Consider the following 24,444-nt stretch of genomic DNA (forward strand, 5'->3'; position numbering starts at 1 on the left):
AAAAATTTAAATATTCTCATGAAACCTCATCCCGCCCATGGATGAGGTTTCATGCTTTCTCCGAGGCCTGCCTGGGCTCCCAGCCTGCCCACCAACCCTAAGGCTGGATGGGCAGGTCCATCAATCGGGTTAATTAGTTTTTTAATGACCTTAATGGGCCATTGACAGTTCGGCGGGCGTGCAGCCGATTCAGCTGCGCGCCTGCCGAACTGAAAATCTAAATGATGCGGGGTGATGTCGGGATGCACGCCGGACATATCCCCGCATCATTTCACACGTTGGCAAGCGGGTCCCGCCCCCATTCGCCGACCGGAAGATGTTGCCCTTGGTATCGTATCTGACTCTGAAATAAACTTCCAATTAGATATCCATGTTATCACTAAGACTGCCTATTTCTACCACTAACAACACCTGTTTCCATCCGTACATCAGCTCTTCCATGCCTTTGTCACCTCTAGACTTCCAGTATTCCAGTATTTCATCTGGCCTCCCATGTTCTACCCCCCCCGGCGTAAGCTTGAGATCATCCATAACTCTGCTGCCCATATATTAACTTGCAGCAGGTCCCACTCATCCATCATGGTTGTGCTTGATGACCTACATTGGCTCCCAGTTAACCCATGCCTCAAAATTCCCATCCTTGTTTTCAGTCCCTCCCCCTCCCTATCATTGTAACCTCCTCATAGCTCTCTGAGATACCTGTGTTCCTTTAATTCTAGCCTCTACAACACCCCTCATTTTAATTGCTCCATCATTGGTGGCTGTGCTTTCAGCTGCCGACACCTTAAACTCTGGAATTGTTTCTCTGAACCCCTCCTTTTTGCCTCTCTTTCCTCCTTTACAAAGCTCTCTTTGAATGAGCTTTTGGTCATCTGCCACAAAACCTCCTTAAGAGGCTCCATGTCAACATTTTTGTGTTAATGCTCCTGTGAAACGCCTTGGGATGTTTTACTATGTTAAAGGCATTATATAAATACAAGTTGTTGTTATTTTTGAGCAGATATTCTTCACGCCAGTGGGCATCTTTTGGCTGCCTGTATTTTTCCTCAAGATCAGTGTGATCCAATTGGGTGTGGGTGAATAGGTTGTTTTTGCTCTCGACATCTCAAGTCACCTATCTATTGTGGCTTTAAGTTATGCCAGGCATTCTTGCTTTTTTGCTCATCTGTATTTTCTGGGATTGTTGCTGTTCTAATAGCTTTTCCTTTATCCTTTTGGTACGGCTTTGGAAGCATACTTAAGTGTTTATGTGGAGGCTATGAGGTAGAATTACGTACCCTGGTGATTCCAGTCCTCCTAAAGGAATTTCACATGTAACAACCCACTGCCTAATTCTCGTATTATTAATAAAACGTAATTGGGCATTGCTACCTGAGGACCATGTTCACGAGTCTGAAACATAGAATTCCACATCAACGTGTTCATGTTTCCAGGTGTTTTGTCACATTTTGTCACATCAAATATGTGGAGGACATCTCCATGCCCAGGAATTATTAGGGAAGGTCATTTCTTAGTTTTTTTTTTCCCTTTAGTGCACCTCCAACCCCATCCCCGGCACCCTCCAGTTATCAGCTTGGATTTAGCTTGTGTCCAACTAATGGTTGACAATAGTTGAATTTCATTAGCAAAAACTCAACTCTAAATTCTCAAATTTTCACTCATTTATAATAACAGTATCCTGATTGCTTGAAAGAAAATTTAATCTTTTAAACATTAATTCATTCCTAATACATTATCTACCGTTGCAATTGGTCCTTTGCATAATGTGGTTTCAAGAATATGCTTCTGCATTTATCAAAAATAATTTTATTTTTTTCTTGCCCAAATTATAGCCTATGTTGCTCATTATAAATCAAAATAATCAAAGCTCCTGCATTCAGATGATTGGAGTCAAGAAGAGATGCGCAAGATGGTGAATTGACAACTTTTGATAGAATCACATCAATTTTCAGAAATATTTCACCAATGAATTACATGAAAATACTTACAGTTATAGTGAAAGAAACCATTCAAACATCACAACAGAATATTTGTCACTTCCTTGTAGACCTTTTGACGAAAGAAATCCAATAAAAGACGGAGAAAAGCAAAGAGATGTGAAATCCAGGAGGGCAGATTATGGTAACACATCTCTTGAGCAGTGCACTTGTGAGATCCCATGTTCTGATTGTAAAAGTATATCAAGTATCAAATACACAAAAATATTTGCCATAATATGTCATTGTTGCTATAGAAACAGTATTAACGAATTGTGCTCTTAAGTGGGAATCAATTCCATGTGGCTGCTGGGAAGGCTGTGTCTATGGAAAAACATGTGATTCGCTGGAAGATTCTGTGAAAATTAAGGTAGCAACCAGGAGTCCTGAGTGGACGCGGTGTAGAAGGATTTCACAATGAAGTGCATAGTATTGTTTCTTTCCTTCTTCACGATTTGGGAAAAGTCATGTGAGATTCCGAAGAGTTGGACATAGATTCGTTTCAGGTCCGTAACTATGGGGGCAGCAAACACACAGGCCAGAATTTTATCTTCGGCGTGCAGGCATGCGCCCAACACACACAAACGTAATGTGACACTCGATGATGTCGGGCATGCGTCCCGATGTCATTGTGTACTTGCGCAATACTTCGTTTGGCGGGCATGCGCCAGAGTCGGCTGTGCGCCCTCCGATAATTGAAAGGCCTATTAAGGCCATTAATGAGCCCATTAAGTTGAAATTTACGCTGCCCGTCCAACTTAATGATTGTCGGGCAGGCGAAAAGACCGAGCGGCCTTTACATTTTTTAGGAAACCTCATCCCGCTCTTTTTCTAAAGCTAATACAAGTTAAATAAAAACATTATTTTGAAATTAAAAACATGTCCCATCTCATGTGACACAGTCACAAGAGGGGACATGTTTCATTAAGTTTTTAATGTCTTTATTTTTTTTAAAAGAGCTTCAATTTCCCTGAGGCAGCTCCGTGCCTCAGGGAGGCTGAAGTGCTCTTTCACGCGCATGCATGAACTGCGCTGCCAAGCCCACTCTCCCTTCTCCCCCCACCTGCCCATGTAGCGCTCAGCACTACTGCTCATGATCCACGCAGAGGGGGGCCTTAATTGGCCTGCCTGGGTGAAACCGCAGAGCGGAGCTGTTCGCGGGCGGTGGTCGGCTTCCCTGCCACTCCTGCTGAGCCCGCCTGATGAGGGAATAATTCGGGCCATAGTGTACCAGCCATGAGACCAGATGACCACCCACCACTGCTCCGCTCATCAGAATCAAATTTCCACTGAGGGATTTTTAAAACAGTTGTTAGTCCCCTTGCATATTTTATTGAAGTGCTCAATAGTAGTTCCAGCAACCATTCAAAAAATGAACCTGACATCTTCAGCAGTGGCTTGAATACAGAGCATATTGGGAGAGGACGTTCCTACTGTTGAACTTGCCAGGAAGATTGCCACTGTTAAATAGGTGCAACCCGTCTCAGTTTCGATCCTGGAATCTTTATAAAACCCAATATATAATACAACGTGGTTTGACTGTTCAAAAAGGAAAGCAATTAAAATCAGCTACAGATTCAGTCTATGCAAAAGCTGGATATTTTGCAGCTCTTTCACACACTCTCCTATCACAAGGGAACTGCATCAAACCACTGCAGTTGCCTTGAAATGTTTAGCAAGAATCTGAACAAAATATTTAAACATGACAGTCACTGTTGTCAATGATGATCTGGCAAAGCTGCCGGCATTATGGCTTCACGCGGTTGCCTGGATATTTGCATTCACAGTTGTTATGGTCCCTACGGAGACCGATAACTTAAAAGGAAATTTGAACTTCCAGTTAATAGCTGAACAGATGACATGACGTCTTTTGTAAAAGAGAACAGACTAATAGCACTATTGGCTGAACACTATTTTTGAGGGCAATTTATACTTTAAACTACAAAACTGAACTTTTAACACAACTGAAAAAACATCCCACTATCAGATGTACGTACACTGTCCTTTAATTGGAGATTCAATTCTCCAAGAATCAGTCCAAAATATTTCTTAGCTTCCGAGGGTTTACTTCAGATCTGTTCTTTTTCCAGCCTGGAAACTTTTAACTCTCGAACTGTCTTTCACGGTGCAAGTTTTCCTGGAGACTTCTCCCTGTAGCTAAAGCTAGGCAAATCTTCCAGCCTTCTTTTAACTCCCCATGGTCTTTCCAGTCTGAACACATTCCCACCCATATTCCTGCACAGCATCTTGCTGAATCACAGCATCTTGCTGCATCTGGCTGCTCTCCCTCTGTCAGATCCTGGCAGAATAACCCAGCCGTCTGTGGTATTCATTGATATTTTAGGAAAGCCTTTTACCTTATCTTTGCAATGGCTTCCACTGCACCCTTCCCCATGGCAACATGAATCACATGGGCCTTGTATCTGGTAGAATTGCTGATTAGCTATTCTTTAGACCCCAACCCCCGGGCCAGGATTTTACAGCCCCTCCCGCCCGGTGAGATATTACGGTCCCGCCAAACTGAGTGGAGCTTTAAATGGCTCACCGCATCAGCCGGGTCAGACACGCCATGGCAGTGCCGTAAAACCTTGGCCCTGGAATCAAATGGACAGTTCAAAGCGTACCCTTTCAGAACCAGACGTTTTTAACACTTCCCAGGATATTTCGCAGTCAGCCCACCAGCATCACAGCTGCATTCACCATTGTCTGCAAGTGTGAATAACTTGCACTTTCTTCCCAATAAAACAGTCTAGGCCTTCCTTTAATCTTTAGCAGCTCTGTCACCCAGATCTGTTTTCAGGCAGGCTACAGCACAGGTCACATGGCTCCCTTCATTTTTTTTTTACCCTAAATTTTAAAGTCACAGTCCCAAAGCATAATAATTTTATCAACCACATAATTGTAACACAGCACATGGTTTACTGTGGTGAATAGCTGAAAATGCAAAATAAAGGAGAATTATCTTTATTAATTTCTGATTGTTGTGCAATAACAAAATTTCTCCATGAAATGAGCATTTGAGTCAGAGCATTTTCCTGTGAACTATCTTCTGTTGGGAGGAAATTAACTTATAACCGCTGCCTTTGGAACTGTTGTCTAGCCTGAGTCATTATTGAATTTAGAGAGGATTGTTAGGGGACAAAAATCAGAAAGGAAATGGATTCAATGGCAAGAATAAGGACAGTCTAGTTTACACGTGATTCCACGCCATATTTTTGTGTTTTTATTTGCCTGTCAGAAATGCAAACCATCCTGTGGTAAAGGGAATTGAATTGCATATTGGCATGAGTCAGAGCTTAAGAGAAAGAAATGTTTTAAATTGATTCTCTTCATGAGCCATGTTATGAAATACTAAGAGATCAACAAAAAGCAATTTCCTGTTCAATCATCATCCCACTTGGGTGTACCCTGGATTCTCATAAATCTAGCACTGACAGTACCCGATTTAGCAGGAAGCACACACGCTTTGAGTGTTGATGAATATTCAGATTATGTATGTATCAAAACTGCTTCTTTCTTACCATGATCCTTTCTCAAAATGGAACTGCTAAGGACAGAAAATAGCTTGCCAGCTGAGTAACCAAATGTTGAAGAGGCTGCTGGGTGTTGGGCTCACTATGAGAGGTTATTGAGTTGAGAGATCTTTGGGCTCCCTGGTGAACAATGAAACTTGAAGCGGCACTATCTTGTGACCAAATAATGTCTTGCAGGAATCCTGCTTCTTTTTTTCAATGTTTCTACCGAAATTGTACTTAGCGCTTGGTAGTGATGCAACAGGTTTATTTGAATTTATGAAGGAAATTCCAATTAAAATATCATTTTGTTTTCCATGCCTTTCAACCATCATTTACATTATTCTTTCTGACCTTTAGTGATTATAAAAATCAATTGTCTGCAGCCATTATAAATTATGAATGATTCATTTTGAAGAGCCGGAGGCAGCCATTTTAAAAACTGTTCTGAGGGACTAGATAGCTTACATTACACAATTTGTGTCGGTTTGGACCTATGAAATTATAAGTGGAAAGTTATGTAAATCAAGAGGAAAAAATACACAAGTAATTGCAGCTTATTATGATGCACTACTGCAGGGTCAGATTTGACGTGATGACATCTGACACATTGGACTGCTTTAATTGTCTGTTAGCTGGAGAAGTATAAGTGGTGATTTGAGTAATTTTGGACTAAGGTATAAGCTAGCTGCAGCAGCTTACAGCAAGATGTTGGCAGGATTTTGCTGAAACAAAAGTGGAACAATGACTGAGTGGGAAGTCTAGTGATTATTCGCATATTTTATACTTATTTAACAAGAATAGCTTATAGTAAGAGAGAAGTCAAATTTGAGATTTCTGAAGGCATAAATTAAGAGCCCAAAATTTGATCCTTAAAATCTTGAGATTCAATTACTGTTGTGCATCTTTGACATTTTGTATTCTATATAATGTAGAACATAGTACCGAGTATCTATTTGTTTTAAAATTTGTTGCAGGTTTTGTCTGACATTTTTTTAGTTGCACTGGTCTTCAGCCATAGGGTGGGAGTGTGTGAAGTTGACAAATGTAAGGCAAAGATAGGAGTAATATTCGACCTAAACCTGCATCAATGTGACTGGTAGCCTAGTACCTCTTGGCTTGTAGAATGTGTGAAAGTGAAGCTAACCACTTCTATGATAGTTAAGTACAGATTTAAAGAAAAACTGATGTTTAGGAATCTGATTTAAAAAGCACAGCAAGTGCTGAACATACTCAACAAGTTGCTTCGTATATGGAAAAAGAAAGGACAGGTTAAATTTTCCAGTGGAGACCCTTCATCAGAACGCAAACATCTGAACTCAGCAGTGAGCCGCCTTGGGACAACTGAATAAAATCTGTTACCATGGGGAGCTTACCTGACATTTAAATGCTGAGTCATAGAAGAACAACAGAACTCTGTGAGGTATTGGTTGCTAAGATGCAATTGGTTGGAATCGGAACCTTATGGTTCACAGACTTTTAGTTCATGTCACGGAGCGCTGGGTGTACAACTTGGGGATGATGCTGCTCCTTCACTGTCACTGGGTCAAAATCCTGGAACTCCCTCCCATATAATAGCACTGGGGGTGTACCTACAGCACAGGGACTGCAGCAGTTTAAGAAGGCAGCTCACCACCACCTTCTCAAGGGCAATTAGGGATGGGCAATAAATGCTGGCCTAGCCAGTGACGCCCACACCCCATAAAAATGAATTTTAAAAAAAAAATCACTTTTCATTTTCCCTTTTGTTGTGTCAACATTCAATTATACTGTGTTATGATGTGTTCCGCAAATATTTAAAAATACTAATTGGGATGGTTTGTTAATATGTTATGCATTTAATAACAACAGTTTAAGTGTAGAACAATTCTTATGGCATGAAGTGAAAATAACTTATCGCAGCAGCTCACCTGACAAAGATTAAAATATATTTTCTGGAAAACATTCTAAGCTCAAAGTACATTCCACTGATATGTTATTTATATCTTCAGGAAAGAGCTGAAGAATCACCTCACAGATGAATCACTTTGTTGAAGTATGCTTTTGGTTATAAGCTACTAGATCCTGTGAATGGCATTGTCTAATATTATCATATTTTACACATTTGTATCAAACGCCACTGTTCCCTATTTTAACATTAAACTAGTGAACAAATAGATGTTTAACCTATAATTTTGCACAATATAATTTTCAGACCTCAATTTCCCTCTGGTGTATTACAATCCCACTGTCTGCTGATAGAAGCTTTGTTTCAAGCAGATAACCTTGTTTACACTTTATTGTCAAATGGTCTGATTCCAAATTGAGTTTACTTATATTTTAGTTATATCTAGTTATATCTAGTTATAACTGTCTTGTAAAGTCCCATATTCATTACACCCTAAACAGTTAATGAAACAGTACAATGGGAACTGATGGCAGATTCTTTGTAAGTTGAGCCTATTCGTCAAATCATTCTGTTTGAACATTGTGAAAGTAAGATTTAATCCACATCACACAAACAACAGAGAGACGTGGGGGAATCTTTGAGCAGGCTGTTTCTTCCCTACCCCAGCAGAAGGTGAAATTTGAATTCGATAAAAAATCTGGAGTTAAAAGTCTGATGATGACCATGGGGAGAATTTTCTCCCTGTCGGGTGGGCCGGTGGGGAGCGGGCGCAGGTGGGCGTGGAGCCGATCGCTGTCCACGATCGGCTGCGCGCCGCCATTTTGTGTGGGTGGGCCTTAGCGTGACGCGCACTCGGAAGCGCTCAGCGCTACCTGTGCGGGCGGGGGGGAGGAGGGAGAGTCGGAGCCTGCACAAAAGAGCACAGAAATCTCCTTGAGGCACAGAGCAGCCTCAGGGAGATTAACTTCAGCATGAAGAATTGAAAAAAAGAATTAAAAAAATTATTCAGACATGTCTGCTCATGTGACATTGTCACATGAGTTGGGACATGTTTATGAATTTTCATGAAACATTTTATTGAATTAATAAACCCTTCATGAAACCTCATCTCGCCCGTGGATGAGGTTCCATGAAAAATGTGAAGGCCGCCTGGGCTCTTCACCTGCCCGTCAACCTTAAGGTTGGACGGGCAGCCCTGACAAGTACTTCAATTAGGTTAGTAATGGCCTTAACAGGCCTTTGACAGTTCGGCGGGCTAGCAGCCGGCTCTGGTGTGCGCCCGCCGAACAGAAGATCAGAATGATGTGCTCTGACGTCGGGATGCACACCCGATGTCACCGTGCATCATTTTACATGTCAGCGTGCGGGGCCCGCCCCCGCATGCTGATCAGAAGATTCTGCCCCATGAAACCATTGCCGATTGTGGTAAACACCCATCTGGTTCATTAATGTCCTTTACGGAAGGAAATCTGCTTTACCTGGTTTGGCCTACATGTGACTCCAGACCCACATCAAAGTGGTTAAGTCTTAATGCCCTCTGAACATGGGGAATTAGGGATGGGCAATAAATGCTGGTGTAGCCAGTGACACCCACATCCCAGGAATGAATATAAAAAAGAATACAGTACCTTAAAGTATCATGGATTAAAAGAATACAGTATTACTGTTTCAATGAAGTTTGAGGAATTAGAAAGGTTGAAGCAAATAGGATTATTGATCAGGTTTTAATACAATGGCAGAGGAGGGGCATTTAAAAGAACCATCTATTGTTATAGTAACTATTAAGTTGTACCATGAAATGATGATACAAAGCGCTTCATGCTTCTCTTGTACAGTAGAGGAGTGAATATATGTTAAAAACAGAGATCTATGTACATCTAATAACACCCTGAGCATTGCAATTTCTGCCAAAATATTTTACTGATATTTAAAGGGGCACTGTGTCTTGACAGTTTCCGTGCCAAATGTATTTGCCAAAATTATTTACACAGGGGATGTATAGGATAACTTTATTACATTATCAAATTCACAGTTTAGAATTTAACAAATAAATGTTAAATATTATTTTATAATAATTGTGGGGGAGGCAGTTTTACTGCAGCAGATACAGCATCTGTTGCAATATGATCTGTCCCAGAGTGCTGTCTTGTGTCTGTTCAGTCACAGCACCATCATCATTACCTCATCCAGTATAACAGTGCATCCCTCCAAAGGTAAATGATGCTGAAAACAGTTAAGACTCTTTTTAGCTAGTGTGTTCCAATTGTAGAGATAATTGCATTTATTTTGTGACTTACCACATCAAAATTGTGATTCACACAATGAATTTGTCAGGACCATAAATCACGTCATTAAACAGGGTCCTTACATAGTGAAATACTAGCCTTGGATGCGATTCAGTCATTTTTACAGTGCATTTCCATCAATGTCTTGACACTTCAGGGGGAGGTTAATGGTGAGCTTCTGTTTTTGTCAAGGTCAAAGGTAAAGTGGAGCAAATAGTTCAGCAACTTGTCAAGATTCATAGCTCATGGAGTATCTCTTCCTCACCACAAATTGCTGGGCTTTTTATGTGCTATTAATGGCGGGCACCATGAACTCGCCATTATTTTTCCAGCAAACAAGCCAATAAAGAACAATACGATGCACTGTTAGTTTAAGAATAACTTGCAAGTGTTCTCCTATGGAGAGGGCTTCAAACTCGATAGGGCAGATAAAAGAATATATGCAGGAACCAGGAACAATTGAATCTGGGAATAAATGCTGAAAAAAATGTGATGCTTTCCCCAGATCCACTCTGCCTTGTAGTTATCATTTTCCAATTAAACTGCTCAGTAATTGCAATGGATGTTTTGGCCTGGGGTTTTATTTATCGTTATCCATTGTCTCTGTGGTGTGTTTGGATCTGTAGTCTTGGCTGCATAGGATATTACAGAGGATTACATAAAATTCCATCTTGTCACTGCAGACTTGGAAGTTAGGGAAACACAAACTTTCTTTTTTATGATTTTTAGGCTGGGATAGTTGTGGTTCTTGTTTTAAGAACATTTAAGTGGATTTGAAAATGCGAATAAAATCAGTCTTGAGAGGGAAATAGAAGCTTCTTGTGAGTCCCTCTCAGCTAATCCTTAAGACTACACAGTTCCTGATATGACAAATTTGCAGAACTAAGGTTAAAAAACAACAAAAATATAGTGAAGAGGGCTGTTAAATATGGATAGTACTTCATCTCTGCTCTTACAGCTTTGCCAGGAATCTTTCATGTGGAGCAGACATGACATTCTTTGCAAGGTTTGGACAGCAATGTGTGCCACCATTCTGCCTATTTTATCTTTCTCACTGAAGTGTAATGGCTGCTGTTCATGGACGTCTTCAATTCCCCTCAGTGTTTTCCTTGGCAGGTGATGCTCATGTTCTCTCATCTGGCAGAGGAGGGTAGAATATGTAATGACAGATTGATGTGTCTGAAGGCTTGGAAGATCTCAATGGGACTTCATCGCTTAGAAAACAAAGAAATGCCCAATACAATAGTGTCAGAAATCTTAGATTAATTGACAACGACTCACTATTCGTAAACAAATAGTTGCAGAAAGTAGAACTGCCGTGGCAGAGTAAGTCTGTCTCATTTTTCAGTGTTAACTTCAAGATTGTTAAAATATATCGATTTTGGAAATCCGAGTGCTAGAAATCAAATATTGCTGTGTCTTAAAAAAATTTCTGCTATGTGCTTTTGGAACATCACAAAGCCATATAGTGTTAGTCATGTTATTCTATCTCTAGCACAGCTTGGAAAAATTAATTGGGATTATTGTGTGTGATGGCATAAAATTCACTTTGTATTGGAAGCCCTGGTATTTATATGTTAACTCTGCTCTACTGTGCATTACTTTCCATAATGAGAATTTAATTGTGGACTGGTTACTCCAAAGGAAAAGTGGCAAAAAGCAAACGCGGAAACTAATAATCAAAATTCTGGAGATGGGTAGTAGTGAGGAGCCATAAGTGCAGGATAACTTGAATCACTGCACTCATGGTACTTGGCGAGTTAAATGAGTAACTTTCAGTGTTATTGCAGGTACTTAATTACAGGTAGGCTTGTATATATCAGACTACCCTGCAAGGTATGAGAAAATCAGCCTATCAAACGAAGTAGCCTCTCAAAATTGTCCCAACCAACTGGCCTAATTCCCTCCGTGCTGCATTTGATTGGCAGCAAGCACATCTGAATATTTTTTGGCTACAATTTTTGATTAGTTTAGTGACAATTAATTTATTTGTCATAAACAAACTGTCAAACCATTTACTGACTTGTCAGATTATTAGCAAAATATCTGATGGAAGCATGTTATGTTCATTAAATAGCATCTCAAATCCACAAATTGTACAACTGCTTCAGTACCATGGCAGCTGTTTTCCAAAAGCGTTCATGCAAATAAGACCTTTGACCTTCCCTTTATATTGTGATTGGCTTACAATATGATTTTTGACTTGGCACCTTAATATTATGATTATAATGTGCAGCAGCAAGTAAACAACAAATCCCCAGGTGTGTTTACCTCCACAGAAAAACAAAGCTAAAAAATTAGATTGGGGGTTGGGGTTGGGGGTGGGGAGAAGAGAAAAATTGCACAACTTAACAGAGTATTTTTTCAAAGTTTTAGACAATTGCTTAAGGATCAATTACCAATTCTCTAGATGCGACAGGCCTTTAAAATTATCCCCTCTCACTCCTAAGTTTACTTGGGCACTTGCGATGGCTTCCTGCTAAATGTTGGATTAAATTCTCCTTTTTCTTTGAGGGAGTGGAGAAGTTGGGTAATTGGGAAGGAAGAGACAATATTTATGGAAAAAATGGTCATCAAGGACTTTGGAGCTCTCTTCTATAGATACAATGCCAGAGGATGCAATAACATGCTAAATATCATTTCAGTGGAAAACAGGAAAAACACATTTCAAATTTGATTATGGCCGCTGAGATTGTTCATACAGATGCTTCCGGCAATGTGAAGCAACAAAATGTGACTTAAACCTTGGGAGCTGTTGTATTTTAAAGGCTACAATTTGTTTTCTCCTACAGAAGACAGATGGATGCACATTTTAGCCAACTCAATCCTTACAATTCTCTAGCTTGGCCTAACTTGGTTTGTGGAAAACAAAATGACAGCTGTGTTAATTTTACACAGTATAATAGCTCATGTAATGCATCTGTTTATCCTTTTGTTTTAAATCTATAGTCTTTATGGATGGCACTTTTAATAGTCCCTGTTATATGTCTCCTGCATTTTTATAGATTTATCTCTCCTGCTCCATGAGACAAATCTATTCTTTTGCTATTTTCTCAGCCTGCCTGTAACATCCATCATTTCTCATCAGAGTGTGTGCACACAGGTAGTTTACCACTAACGCTTCCAAAACCATTCTTTAAATGCTTTTTGGAATGTGTAGTATTTTGGGCCATCATCACCATGGTTTATGCTAGTTGCCCTTTACTTGTTTGGCCTTCTGGTTCAATGAGGTTACTCTTACTCTGTGAGTGATTTGGAGATAGTCAGCATTTAGTTTTTCTTGAAGCTGCTTATGTAGAACTATTTACACCCAAGACCTCATGGTAAGTACATTGTTCTCTGTACACAGATTATTCTTTGTCTTGTTCTCTTGGAGCCTCTTGGTCATCTGACCTTGATGTCATGCTTACATCATCATTAACATGATTGTCTAATTAACATAACTATTAGCCCTTTACAAATATGAGAGTAGTCTTGGATGACTCAGTGTGCAATTTTCTCTTTCTTTGTGTTGCTTACTGTCTACTTTTCATAGACTGGTCATGGTCAAGAACATCCCACAGTTGGCATTGCAGACCAACCTTTGGTTTTTTATTCTTTGTGATGAGGTATTCTAAAAGTGATCCCCACACTTACAGCATAGAAGATAGAATATATTTTGTGCTCCCAAAAGACAAAAATAATTAGTTGTTACATGGAGAGCCTGTGATGTGGGTAAAAATTCTCCCAAGCTAAAATGATTGCAAGTGATGGTATCAATATTGATGCTGCAGAAAATCACACTAATAATTCCCCACACACTTGCTTGCCATTAGGTGAAATTTGATGCTTCCTTTTGGGATGAAGGGAGAAAGAATTGGATAATGAGACATACGGACTGGTATCCCATGTTTGATTTGGAAGATTTCAACATGGCCTGAAAGCTGGAAACAGTTGATCTATTTGCTCCTTTGGACAGAGTTGTGATTGAGGTCCCCAAGGAAATACTTGGAAGTTGCAACATGGAAATAGACCATTCAACCCAACATCATGTCTGTATTTACCCTCCACGTAAACAAATAGTTCTAATCACATTTATCCACCCTGTTTCTATATCCCTTCAAACCCTTTTCCATCATTCACCTATCCAATCTAATCTTGAATGTTAACATATTTTCTGTCTCAACCTTTAACCTTGGAAGTGAATTCCACAGCCTCACAACTCTCTGTGAAGAAGTTTCCCTAACCTGTGCTCTAAATTTCTTATATTTAATGTTGTAACAATGGCCCTTCATTCTTGACCTCTCAACCCCTGGAAGCAATCTGGTTCTATCCACCCTAAAACATCCTTTCACAATTTCAAAAGCTCCACAATCTGTGTCTTTCCTTTTTCTTCCCTCATAACCAGGAAAATTCTGATTATTCTGTGTTGTATCCTCTCTAAATCGCCAATTCCTGTCCTCTAGTGTGAACTCAAATAATGCACATGGTACTCTAACTTAGGATTTTATATAAGCTCATTAGTATCTCTTGCCTTTAATATTTCATACCTCAAGAGAGTTAAAACTAGAATTCTATTAGCGTTTTTTTTTAGTGTTATCAACTTGAACTCTGATGAGAGACCAAAAGATGTGGAGAAAAGAAAAAAAGCATTGCAAATTTAAATGAGCCGGGACAACATATTTGATTATGTGAATATAGATATCCTGAAAAAGGGTATGTTTGTGAGCTGCAAATATTGTATGACAGAGTTGTGAGATTTGGTTTCTGTCCAAGATTCCCCATATAGTGTGATCCGGATTGCAAGGGGAGGTACTGAATCGAGATTTCAAGAAAACTGGAGAGCCCCATACTTTTATTTTGTTGTCTTCTGCCTAGTAACTGGGCTTCAACTTAGAGATAGGCTACGGAGTGTTGAGAATCAGAATCAAGCAAAACAACCATTAGTAGCACAGCAAAAAATTAAAACTTGTATTCCTTTTTCTTGTTGCCACTGGTACTCAATGCAAGTGTGCTTCATCCTGTATTCTATGCAGCCCTAGCCTTTGCTGTAATTATTCCGATGAACAAGTGAAATATTATGGAAGCCTAGTCATCTGAGATACGCTATAATCTGCTGCTTATATTATGGGTACAAAATTTCAATTGCCACTACTCAGGATTCATCAGGGTGTGTGTTGATTTGAGTTCTGATATTTCTGTATTTAATTTTGAAGATTTGTGTTTTGGCTTTAATTTAATGTATATGCATCAAAATGCTAGATTTAACCAACTGAATGGAAAGTGTGTGTGGCAAGATTCAACCCCCAGCACAAGAAAGGCAGAAGTGTAATGGGTTTAACATTTGGATGTGGATGTGAAAAATGATCAGCATTCAAATGGAAGGCAGTCTTCATCCGGACTAGCACAGGCTGAAGAGTCAGGGGCTTTCTCATGTATTCTTCCCCTAAAGTACACCCTTTGTGGTCAATAACCACTTTATGTTCAAATGTGGTTAGCTGTTGGTTGTGCCCGTCTTTTCTTGAAGCATTGTGTTACTTAATTGCCTATGAAAGTATAAGGTAGAAGAGATATTTGCACTCAACAATAATTACTTCTCCTTATTACTGGTGTGTTATAACATTTTCAGGGAATGTAAAGTAATACCAAAGGGACAAAAGAATCAATTCTGATTGAACTCTGCCACAACTATTTGTCTTTATCCTATAGTTAGTGTATATTGCAGAACTATACTTGACAGAGATTACACAATAGTGCTGTAAAGAATTTTGGATAATCTTGTTGTTCAGTCTGCTAGCAAAAGAACCAGAGGTCAAGGGTTGTTTTAAGGCACCGCCTTAAAGGGTACTGGAAGCAAATTCAATAGTAACTTTCAAAATGGAACTGTGTCAATACGTGAAAGGGAAAAATCTGTAGGATGATGGAGAAAAAGCAGCATAAAAAGAAAGACTTGTATTTATATAGTGCTCTTCATGACCACTGAATGTCTCAAAGCACTTGACAGCTTTTGAAATGTAGTCACTGTTGTAATGTACAAAATACAATGACTAGTTTGCATTTGGTGAAGTCCCACAAACAGCAATGTGATAATGTCAAGATAATTTTTTTTTAATGTTGATTGAGGGATAAATATTGGCCAGGACACCAGGGATAATTCCTTTGGTCTTCTTTGAAATAGTGCCATGGGATCCTTTACATCCACCTGAGCAGGCGGCTTAATGTCTCATCCAAAGGATGACACCTCCAACAATGCAGTGCTCCCTCAGCACTGCACTGAGGGGGCAGCCTTGGTTTTTGTGCTCAAGTCCTGATGTGGCTCTTGAGCTCAGAACCTTGTGACTTAGGCATGAGGGTGCTATCGAGCCACAACTGACAGTGGCAGGAGAGTGAAACTGCTTGAACATCTCTTTCAAAGAGCTGGCACCGTTCAAATGGTCTCCATCTGTGATGTATGATTCCATGATTCTGCACATACTATATTTTCCATAAACACTAGTTTACAAACGTTGACTGCAGTTGAACAGTATAATCATAAAACAGTGCATCACCAAATACATTAGTTACTCAAAGCATTTTATGCTGCCCAGGGATGAAGGCGAAGGATATTATTTTATATAACCACTCAATTCATGAAGCTTAGAATTGCTGGAAATACTTTTACTGCCTACCAACTGCACTCAGTATTTGTTTTGTTCGAGCTGAGACAAATTTACTTGAAAAATTAGAAATGTTCTGAATCTTTTAATGGAGGATTGTGATTCCAGTGAGAAATCATTGGTGATAATAGAACATATCTCGCCAATGTCTAGAGAAAAAAAAACCGCTGAATTTTAAATCAAAACGCAATAGCTCGCTGATTTAATATCTGCAAGATGGGTTTATATTACAGTCCTGGTTTATCACCATATGGACAATAATGTGAAAGCGTGAACAATATTTTTTTTTACACACAGTTGAAGGTTAGAATCACAAAAAGATGCTTAAGTTATCATACCTGAATGTGGAGCTATATACTATCTGTGCATGAAAACACTAAAGCCTAGCAATTATTGGGACTAATTTTCAACTTCGCTGCTTGGGCAACAAAAATCAGGCGTGTTCAAGTGGCTGATCTGCTCTACCGGGTTATTGCCCAGAAGACCAAGTTGAAAATTACATTCCCCTCCCCACCCACCATCACGATTGTGCACAATACAAGAAAGAATGAACTATCACACTATTCACATCCTGAATACATGCTAAATTGATCACCTTTGGCGTGTAGTCATGACCGTTGTGTAGGCGAACACAATAGCTAATCTGTGTGCAATAATGCCATTTCTAACGCTTCCTTTATTTTGATAGTACTGGGCTATGCATTTATAACTTGTTCATATAATTAGCCGTATAAGAATGTAACATAACACTGACCAGTATCAACAACAATGACATGCATTTATGCAGCGCCTTTAATAATAAAACATCCCAAGTGCTTCATAGGGGCAGTATCAAATAAAATTTGACAGCAAGCCACGTGAAATATTAGGAGAGCTTGGCCAAAGATCTAAGGTTTAAAGAACATTTTAAAGGGGGAGAGAGAGTTTAGGCAGGAAGTTCAGAGTTTAGGGCCTAGGCAGCTGAAAGCACAAATGCCAATGGGGGAGCAATGAAAACCCGGGTGCAGACGATGCCAGAACTGAAACAGTGCAGTGATGTAGGGTTCAAGGAGGTTACAGAGGTGGGCATTTATTGCCTTGGCTTAGCGCAGTATGATGTAAAACCTAGACGGGTTCGACAGGAAAATAAATGTTACTTTATGTTTTGTGTTTTAAAGTTCCTATATATTAAAATAAATAAGTAAGTCATTTGTCCATTGAACCTCACTTCACTCCTGAATCTTTGAAGAACAAAGTATTATAATTAACCCGATGATATATGCTTTATCCACAATATCAAGTGCATATGGCAACAAAATGTTTCTACAAACTGAAAATCAGTTACTTCAATATTAAATTAAATGCCATATCTTTGAAAATCGGAGGTTTGCCAAAAGCCAGATCATGCAACAGAATAAAAGTAACAAGAAAAAACAAAGTTTAACAAGTCTGCTCTGGCATTTGAGTAGAATCTGGTATTTGATAGAAATGTGGATTAGGGAAACTATTAAGTTCATCTCTCGAATCCAGATCTGAATCCCAGGGTGGATTCAGATCTGGATTCGAGGGATGAACTTAATAGTCAGGATACTAATAGAATGAGAGTGGGTAAAATTGGTCTTTGCCAGTAGCACAAAACACATTCATAGTGAATTAGAAACCTGTTTTTACACAGTACTTCATTTTATTTTATTGAAGTCAATGGACACAAAAGGGACACTCAGTAAAACAGGCTGCCAATTAACTTTGAGCACATATTGTGTTAACTGCATATCAATTGTGTTTAACTGTATGTAAGCAGTGGGCATACATTTGGGCCCTGATTAAAAAAATAGACAGACTAAACTGCAATTGTTGAGCTAGGGGGTGTATGCTTATAATGTATAACTCTGTAAATAAATATGAAAGTATGTAAAGATTGGCTCCAGTTCCATCCTTAACCAATCGGCTTTCTGTAATGGAATATACTGCACTACTGGTGAGGACCAATTCCACTCTCAAAGTCACTAGTTATTTTTATATTGGTTTTGAGTTAGCGCCAATCTCCAGTGAACCTGTCAGATCCATGAAGGATGCCTATTATGCTGAATCGGTTAAAAAAGATCCAGTATCTTTCTGGCAGTCAGCCAGAATTTGTGAACTTTGCATAAGCATGGCATGAAAGCTTTTTTAAAGCAGTTTCTGCCTCCTTCCCTTCCTTCCCCTATTTGTCCCTCAATCTCCTATAAGGGTCCGGCAAAAAATGGATTGAGATACGCCCAAACCATTACCAAGTGGGAAAGTCCACCCCACAAAAGATCCACCAAAAATAGGAATTTGGATGAATGGATCTGAATTTTCAAATGCTGTCTTACTCGTTTTTTAGGCAATGATGTATTTAGGAATGTTGATATTTTAGGTTAATTTTAGCTATTCATAGTTTCCTGCGTAATTGTTTCTATTTTTTGCAGTGATTTTACAGGAAAGTTAATGTTCAAATCTTTATTATTGTGCAGGATTTTAGCCACTGTTGGAACGGACTTTGATCTGAGGACCTTGAGGGCTGTCCGAGTGCTACGACCATTGAAACTTGTATCAGGAATTCCAAGTACGTTAAACAACTGGATTACATTATTTTTAAATTAGATTTTTCCTGTCTAAGAACTAGTATTATATGTTCTGTAGAAGCATTTCATTTTTCATATTAAAAACATGCACATCAAATACAGCCGTAGAATCTATCTATGTAGGATCTCTCCTTGACGCCCTCCTATTACTCAGTTACATGTATCTGAAAGCACAGCATGTGCACTGATGGCATCCAGCTTTATCTCACCACCATCTTTCTCAACTCCTCCACTGTTGCTAAATTATCAGACTGCTTACCCCACATCCAATACTGACTGAACAGAAACTTCTTTCAATCAAATATTGGGAAGACTGAAACCATACATTTTGGTTCAAACTCCATTCCCCAGATACTGACTCCACCCCTCTCCCTGCCAACAGTCTGAGATTTGCAACCTTGGTGTCATGTCTGACCCCGAGATGAACTTCCAACCACAAGTCACTAAGGCCGTTACTTCCCCCTGTCTATCCTTGCCCAACATCACCTCCGTCTCAGCTCATCTGCTGCTGAAATCCTCTTTCATGCCTTTGTTACCTCTAAGTTTGACTATTCGGGGCACTCCTGGATGATCTTCCACATCCTATCCTCTGTAAACTTGCGGTCTTCCAAAACTCTGCTGCTCTTTTCTTAAGTCGCACCAAATCTCATTCATCTTTAACCCCTGACCTACTTTGACTCCTAAAAACAATGTCTTGATTTTAAAATTCTCACCCTGTTTCCTCTATGGCCTCCCCTCCCTTTTTTATAATCTCCTCCATCCTTCAGCCCTCTGAAATATCTCCATTTCTCGCCTCCACAACATCCCTAATTTTAATTGTTTGATTATTCGAGGCTGTGCTTTCACCTGCTAGGCCCTAAGCTCTGGAATTGTTTCCCTAAACCTCTCCTCCTCTCTTCCTCTCTTTCCTCTTTTATGAAGGAGAGGCGATGGCATAGTGGTAATCTCACTGGATTAGCAACCCAGAGGCCCAGGCTAATGCTCTGGTGGGGGCACAGGTTCAAATCCCACCACGGCAGCTGGTGGAATTTAAATGCAATTAATAAATCTGGAAGTATAAGACAGTCTCAGTCATGGTGACCATGAAACCATTGCCATAATTGTCATAAAATTGTCATAAAAACCCATCTGGTTCACTGATGTCCTTTACGGAAGGAAATCTGCTGTCCTTACCAGACCTGGGCCACATGTGATTCCAAACCCACAGCAATGTGGTTGATTCTTAAATGTGCTCATAAATGACTGAGCAAGCCATTCAGTTATATCAAACCGGGCAGAGCAACTGTCATCGACCTAGGTACTGGAAATGCCAATGGCACACCCTGCCCTGTCGACCCTGCAAAATTCTTCTTACTAATATCTTGAGTGAAAATTTGGAGAACTGTCCCATAGACAAGACAAGCAACAGCCTGACAGTCATACTCATGGAATTATACCTTACAATGTCCCAGACACCATTATCACCATTCCTTGGTATGTCCATTCCCATTGGGATGACAGACCCACCAGAGGTGGCAGCACAGTGGTATACCTTCAGGAGGGAGTTGCCCTGGGAGTTCTCAGCATCGACTCTGGACCCCATGAAGTCTCATGATATCAGGTCAAACATGGGCATGGAAAGCTGCTGCTGGTTACCACCTATGGTCCCCCCCTCAGCTGATGAATCATGGAGGAATTATACCTTACTCCTCCATGTTGAACACCACTTGGAAGAAGCACTGAGGGTGGCAAGGACACAGGATGTACTCTGGTTGGGGGTCTTCAGTGTTCATCAACAGGAGTGGCGCAGTAGCACCACTACTAACCGAGCTGGCTGAGTCCTAAAGGGCAGAGCTGCTAGACTGGGTCCAGGTGAGGGAACCCACAAGAGGGAAAAACCTGCTTGAACCTGGCCCCACCAATTTACCTGTCGCAGATGCATCCGTCCATGACAGTTTTGGTAGAAGTGACCAGCGTACAGTCCTTGTGGAGACAAAGTCCCATCTTCACATTGAGGATACCCTCTGTTATGATCCAGCAGTTGGTAAAGCTGAGTTATCTATAAAATTCCCAGATGGAAACTTTAAACAACTGTCATAACCTATAAGTTTAAGTGTTATGTTTGAGATGCAACTCTAAGTTCAGGAATCATACCACCAGTTCTCAAGAGGTTTTATATTAAGCTAAATGAAACATTTTATTAAGTTACACAAGTTAAATAGAACACATGGCTACAAATTACTATGATCATAACTTTTAACAAATTCCCAAACTAATCTCCATTAAAGCAACAACAACCCGTGGGCTCAACCAGACACCAGGCAAAGCATTTTCACCTTATGAATTCAAAATGAGCTTCTTTTCACTTTGGTTCCTGTGGAGACAGTTGGAGGCTTGCAGCTTTTGATACAGTTGTTTTTACATCACCTCTGCTCTACACACACAAAACTGCTGAAGTTATACCTAGCACAGCCCACTGAATGCAAATTCTCATTGTATTACCAGCCTCTTTGAACTCCACTTTTTAAATAATAAAACCCTTTTCATAATACCAATTTTATTAGTAAATATTGCCTGGTATCTGCTAGCTAGGGGGTAGTTTTCACCCCACTTCTTGTATTCTCTATTCAAAAAATGCAATTGCACTCTACCTCTCGGTTTACTTCAAAACTAGTACACATCAAAGTACCCAGACTAGCTGGCTTTAATCCGATTAAGACACACCCACAGACTAAACCTCTATTTTAAAAGAAAAATATTTTCCAATAATATTATATACATTAATAGCTTCATGACACCCTCCATCATGTTGTGTGGCAGTACCAACATGCTAAGTGGGATAGATTTAGAACAGGTCTCGTAACTCAAAACTGAGCTTTCATGAGATGCTGTGGGCTATCAGCAGGAGCAGAATTGTATACAACCACAATCTGTAACCTCATGGCCCGGCGTATCACGCATTCTACCATTACCACCAAGCCGGGGGATCAACCCTGGTTCAATGAACAGTGTAGGAGGGCATTCCAGGAGCAGCATCAGGCATACCTAAACGCAGGACTACTTGAATGCCAAACAGCGGAAACAGCACATGATACACAGAGCTAAATGAACCTACAACCAATGAATCAGATCTAGGCTCTGCAGTCCTGCCACATCCAGTCATAAATGGTGGCGGACAATTAAACAATTAACTGGACGAGGAGGCTCCACAAATATCTCCATTCTCAATGATAGAAGAGACCAGCACATCAATGCAAAAGACAAGGCTAAAGCATTTGCAACCATCTTTAGTCAGAAGTGCCAAGTGGATGATCCTTCTCACCTATTCCTGAAGCCCCAGCATCACAGATGCCAGTCTTCAGCCAATTCAATTCACTTCATGTGATATCAAGAAATTGCTGAAGGCATTGGATAGCTCAAAGGCTATGGGCTCTGACAACATTCTGGCAATAGTACTGAAGACTTGTGCTCCAGAACTAGGCACCTAGCCTAGCTATTCCAGTGCAGCTACAACACTGGCGTCTATCCGGCATGGTGGAAAATTGCCCAGGCATGTCCCGTGCACAAAAAGCAGGACAAATTCAACCCAGCCAATTATTGCCCCATCAATCTACTCACTGTCATCAACAGTGTTATCAAGCAGCAACTACTCAGCAATAACCTGCTTAGTTTGGGTTCCGCCAGGGCCACTCAGCTTCTGATCTCATTACAGCCTTGATCCAAGTATGGACAAAAGAGTAGAACTCAAGAGGGGAGGTGAGAGTGACAGCCCTTGACATCAAGGCAACATTTGACCAAGTCTGGATTCAAGGAGCCCCAGCAAAACTGGAGTCAATGGGAATAAGGGGAAAAAATTTCCACTGGTTGGAGTCATTTTTAGCATAAACGAAGGTTGTTGTGTTTGTTGCAGGTCAATCATTTAAGTCCCAGGTCATCACTGCAGGAGTTCCTCAGGGTAGTGTCCTAGGCCTAACCATCTCCGGATGCTTCATCAATGACCTTCCCTGCATCATAAGGTCAGAAATGGTGATGATTGCACAATGTTCAGCACCATTTGTAACTCCTCAGATACTAAAGCAGTCTGTGTCCATATACGGCGAGACCTGGACAACATTCAAACTTGGACTGATAAGTGACAAGTAACATCCATGCCACACAAGTGCCAGGCAATGGACATCTCCAACAAGAGAGAATCCAACCACCTCCCCTTGACATTCAATGGCAATACCATCACTGAATCCCCCACTACCAATATCCTGGGGACTACCATTGACCAGAAACTGAACTGGACCATCCAAGAGCAGATTAGAGGCTGGGAATTCTGCAGTGAGTAACTCATCTCCTGACCTCCCAAAGCCTGCCCACCATCGACAAGGAACAAGCCAGGAACACGATGGAATCCTCTCCATTTGCTTGGATGAGTGCAGGTCCAACAACACTCAAGAAGCTCTACGCCATCCAGGACAAATCCACCACCTTCAGCATTCACTCCCTCCACCACTGGCGCACAGTAGCAGCAGTGTATGCCATCTACAAGATGCATTGCAGTAGCTCACCAAGGCTCCTTGGACAGCACCTTACAAATCTATGACCTGTACCACCTAGAAGGACAAGGACAGCAGATGCATAGGAACACCACCAACTGCAAGTTCCCCTCCAAGCCATACACCATCCTGACTTGGAACTATATCACCGTTCCTTCACTATTGGCGGGTCAAAATCCTGGAAGTCTCTCCCTAACAGCAGTATGGGTGTACCTACACCACATACACTGGAGCGGTTCAAGAAGGCAGCTCACCACCAGTTTCACAAGGGTAATTGGGGATAGGCAATAAATACTGGCCTAGCCAGCGACATCCACATGCTGTGAAAGAACAAAAAAAAAAGCTCTCTCAAACCTATCTCTTTGTATAAGCTTTTGGTCATCGACCTCAGTATCTCTTTATGTGGCTCCATGTCAAGTTTTGTTTGATAATGCTCCAGGGAAATGCCTTAGGATGTTTTATTGCATTAAAGGCACTATATAAATACAAGTTGTTGTTGTTTTTGAGCAGTTAATAATAGAATTGTTTGCACCAGTGGATACCTTTCAGCTGCCTGCATTTTCCTCTAGAGCAATATGATTCAACTGAGTGTTGGTGGCTAGGCTCCCCATCAAGCAATGTCTTGATTTTAAAATTCTCATTCTTGTTTTTAAATCCCTCTATGGCCTTGCACCTCCCTTTTTCTGTAATCTCCTCCACCCTATAATCCTCTAAGGTCATGACACTCATCTAATTCTGGCCTCCTGAGAATCCCAATTTTAATCACTCCACAATTGGTGGCCGTGTCTTCAATTGCCTCAGTCCTCAGCTTTGGAATTCCCTTTTTACACTTCTCTGTCTCTCTACCTCACTTTCTGGAAGACATTTGTTAAAACGACATCTTTGACCAAGCTTTCGCTCAACTGACCTAATATTAGGTCAACTGACCTACTTATGTGACTCAATGTCAGATTTTGTTTTAAAATGCTCCTGTGGAACACCGTGGGACATTTTATTACATTAAAGATGCTAGATAAATATAAATTGTTGTTGTTTTGTAG

General features: G+C 40.4%; 1 protein-coding gene across 1 annotated transcript in view; it reads left to right on the forward strand.

Moving 5' to 3' along the window:
• The window catches only part of cacna1ba (calcium channel, voltage-dependent, N type, alpha 1B subunit, a), a 721,116-nt gene that overhangs the window by 269,312 nt on the left and 427,360 nt on the right, over window positions 1-24,444 (forward strand). Inside the window, exon 6 of the mRNA XM_078550316.1 lies at window positions 18,771-18,862. Coding sequence (XP_078406442.1) covers window positions 18,771-18,862 — 92 coding nt within the window. The remainder of the gene's footprint in view (window positions 1-18,770; window positions 18,863-24,444) is intronic.

This window comes from Cetorhinus maximus, chromosome 10 (genome assembly GCF_964194155.1).
Source record: "Cetorhinus maximus chromosome 10, sCetMax3.hap1.1, whole genome shotgun sequence".
Classification (NCBI taxonomy): Eukaryota; Metazoa; Chordata; class Chondrichthyes; order Lamniformes; family Cetorhinidae; genus Cetorhinus; species Cetorhinus maximus.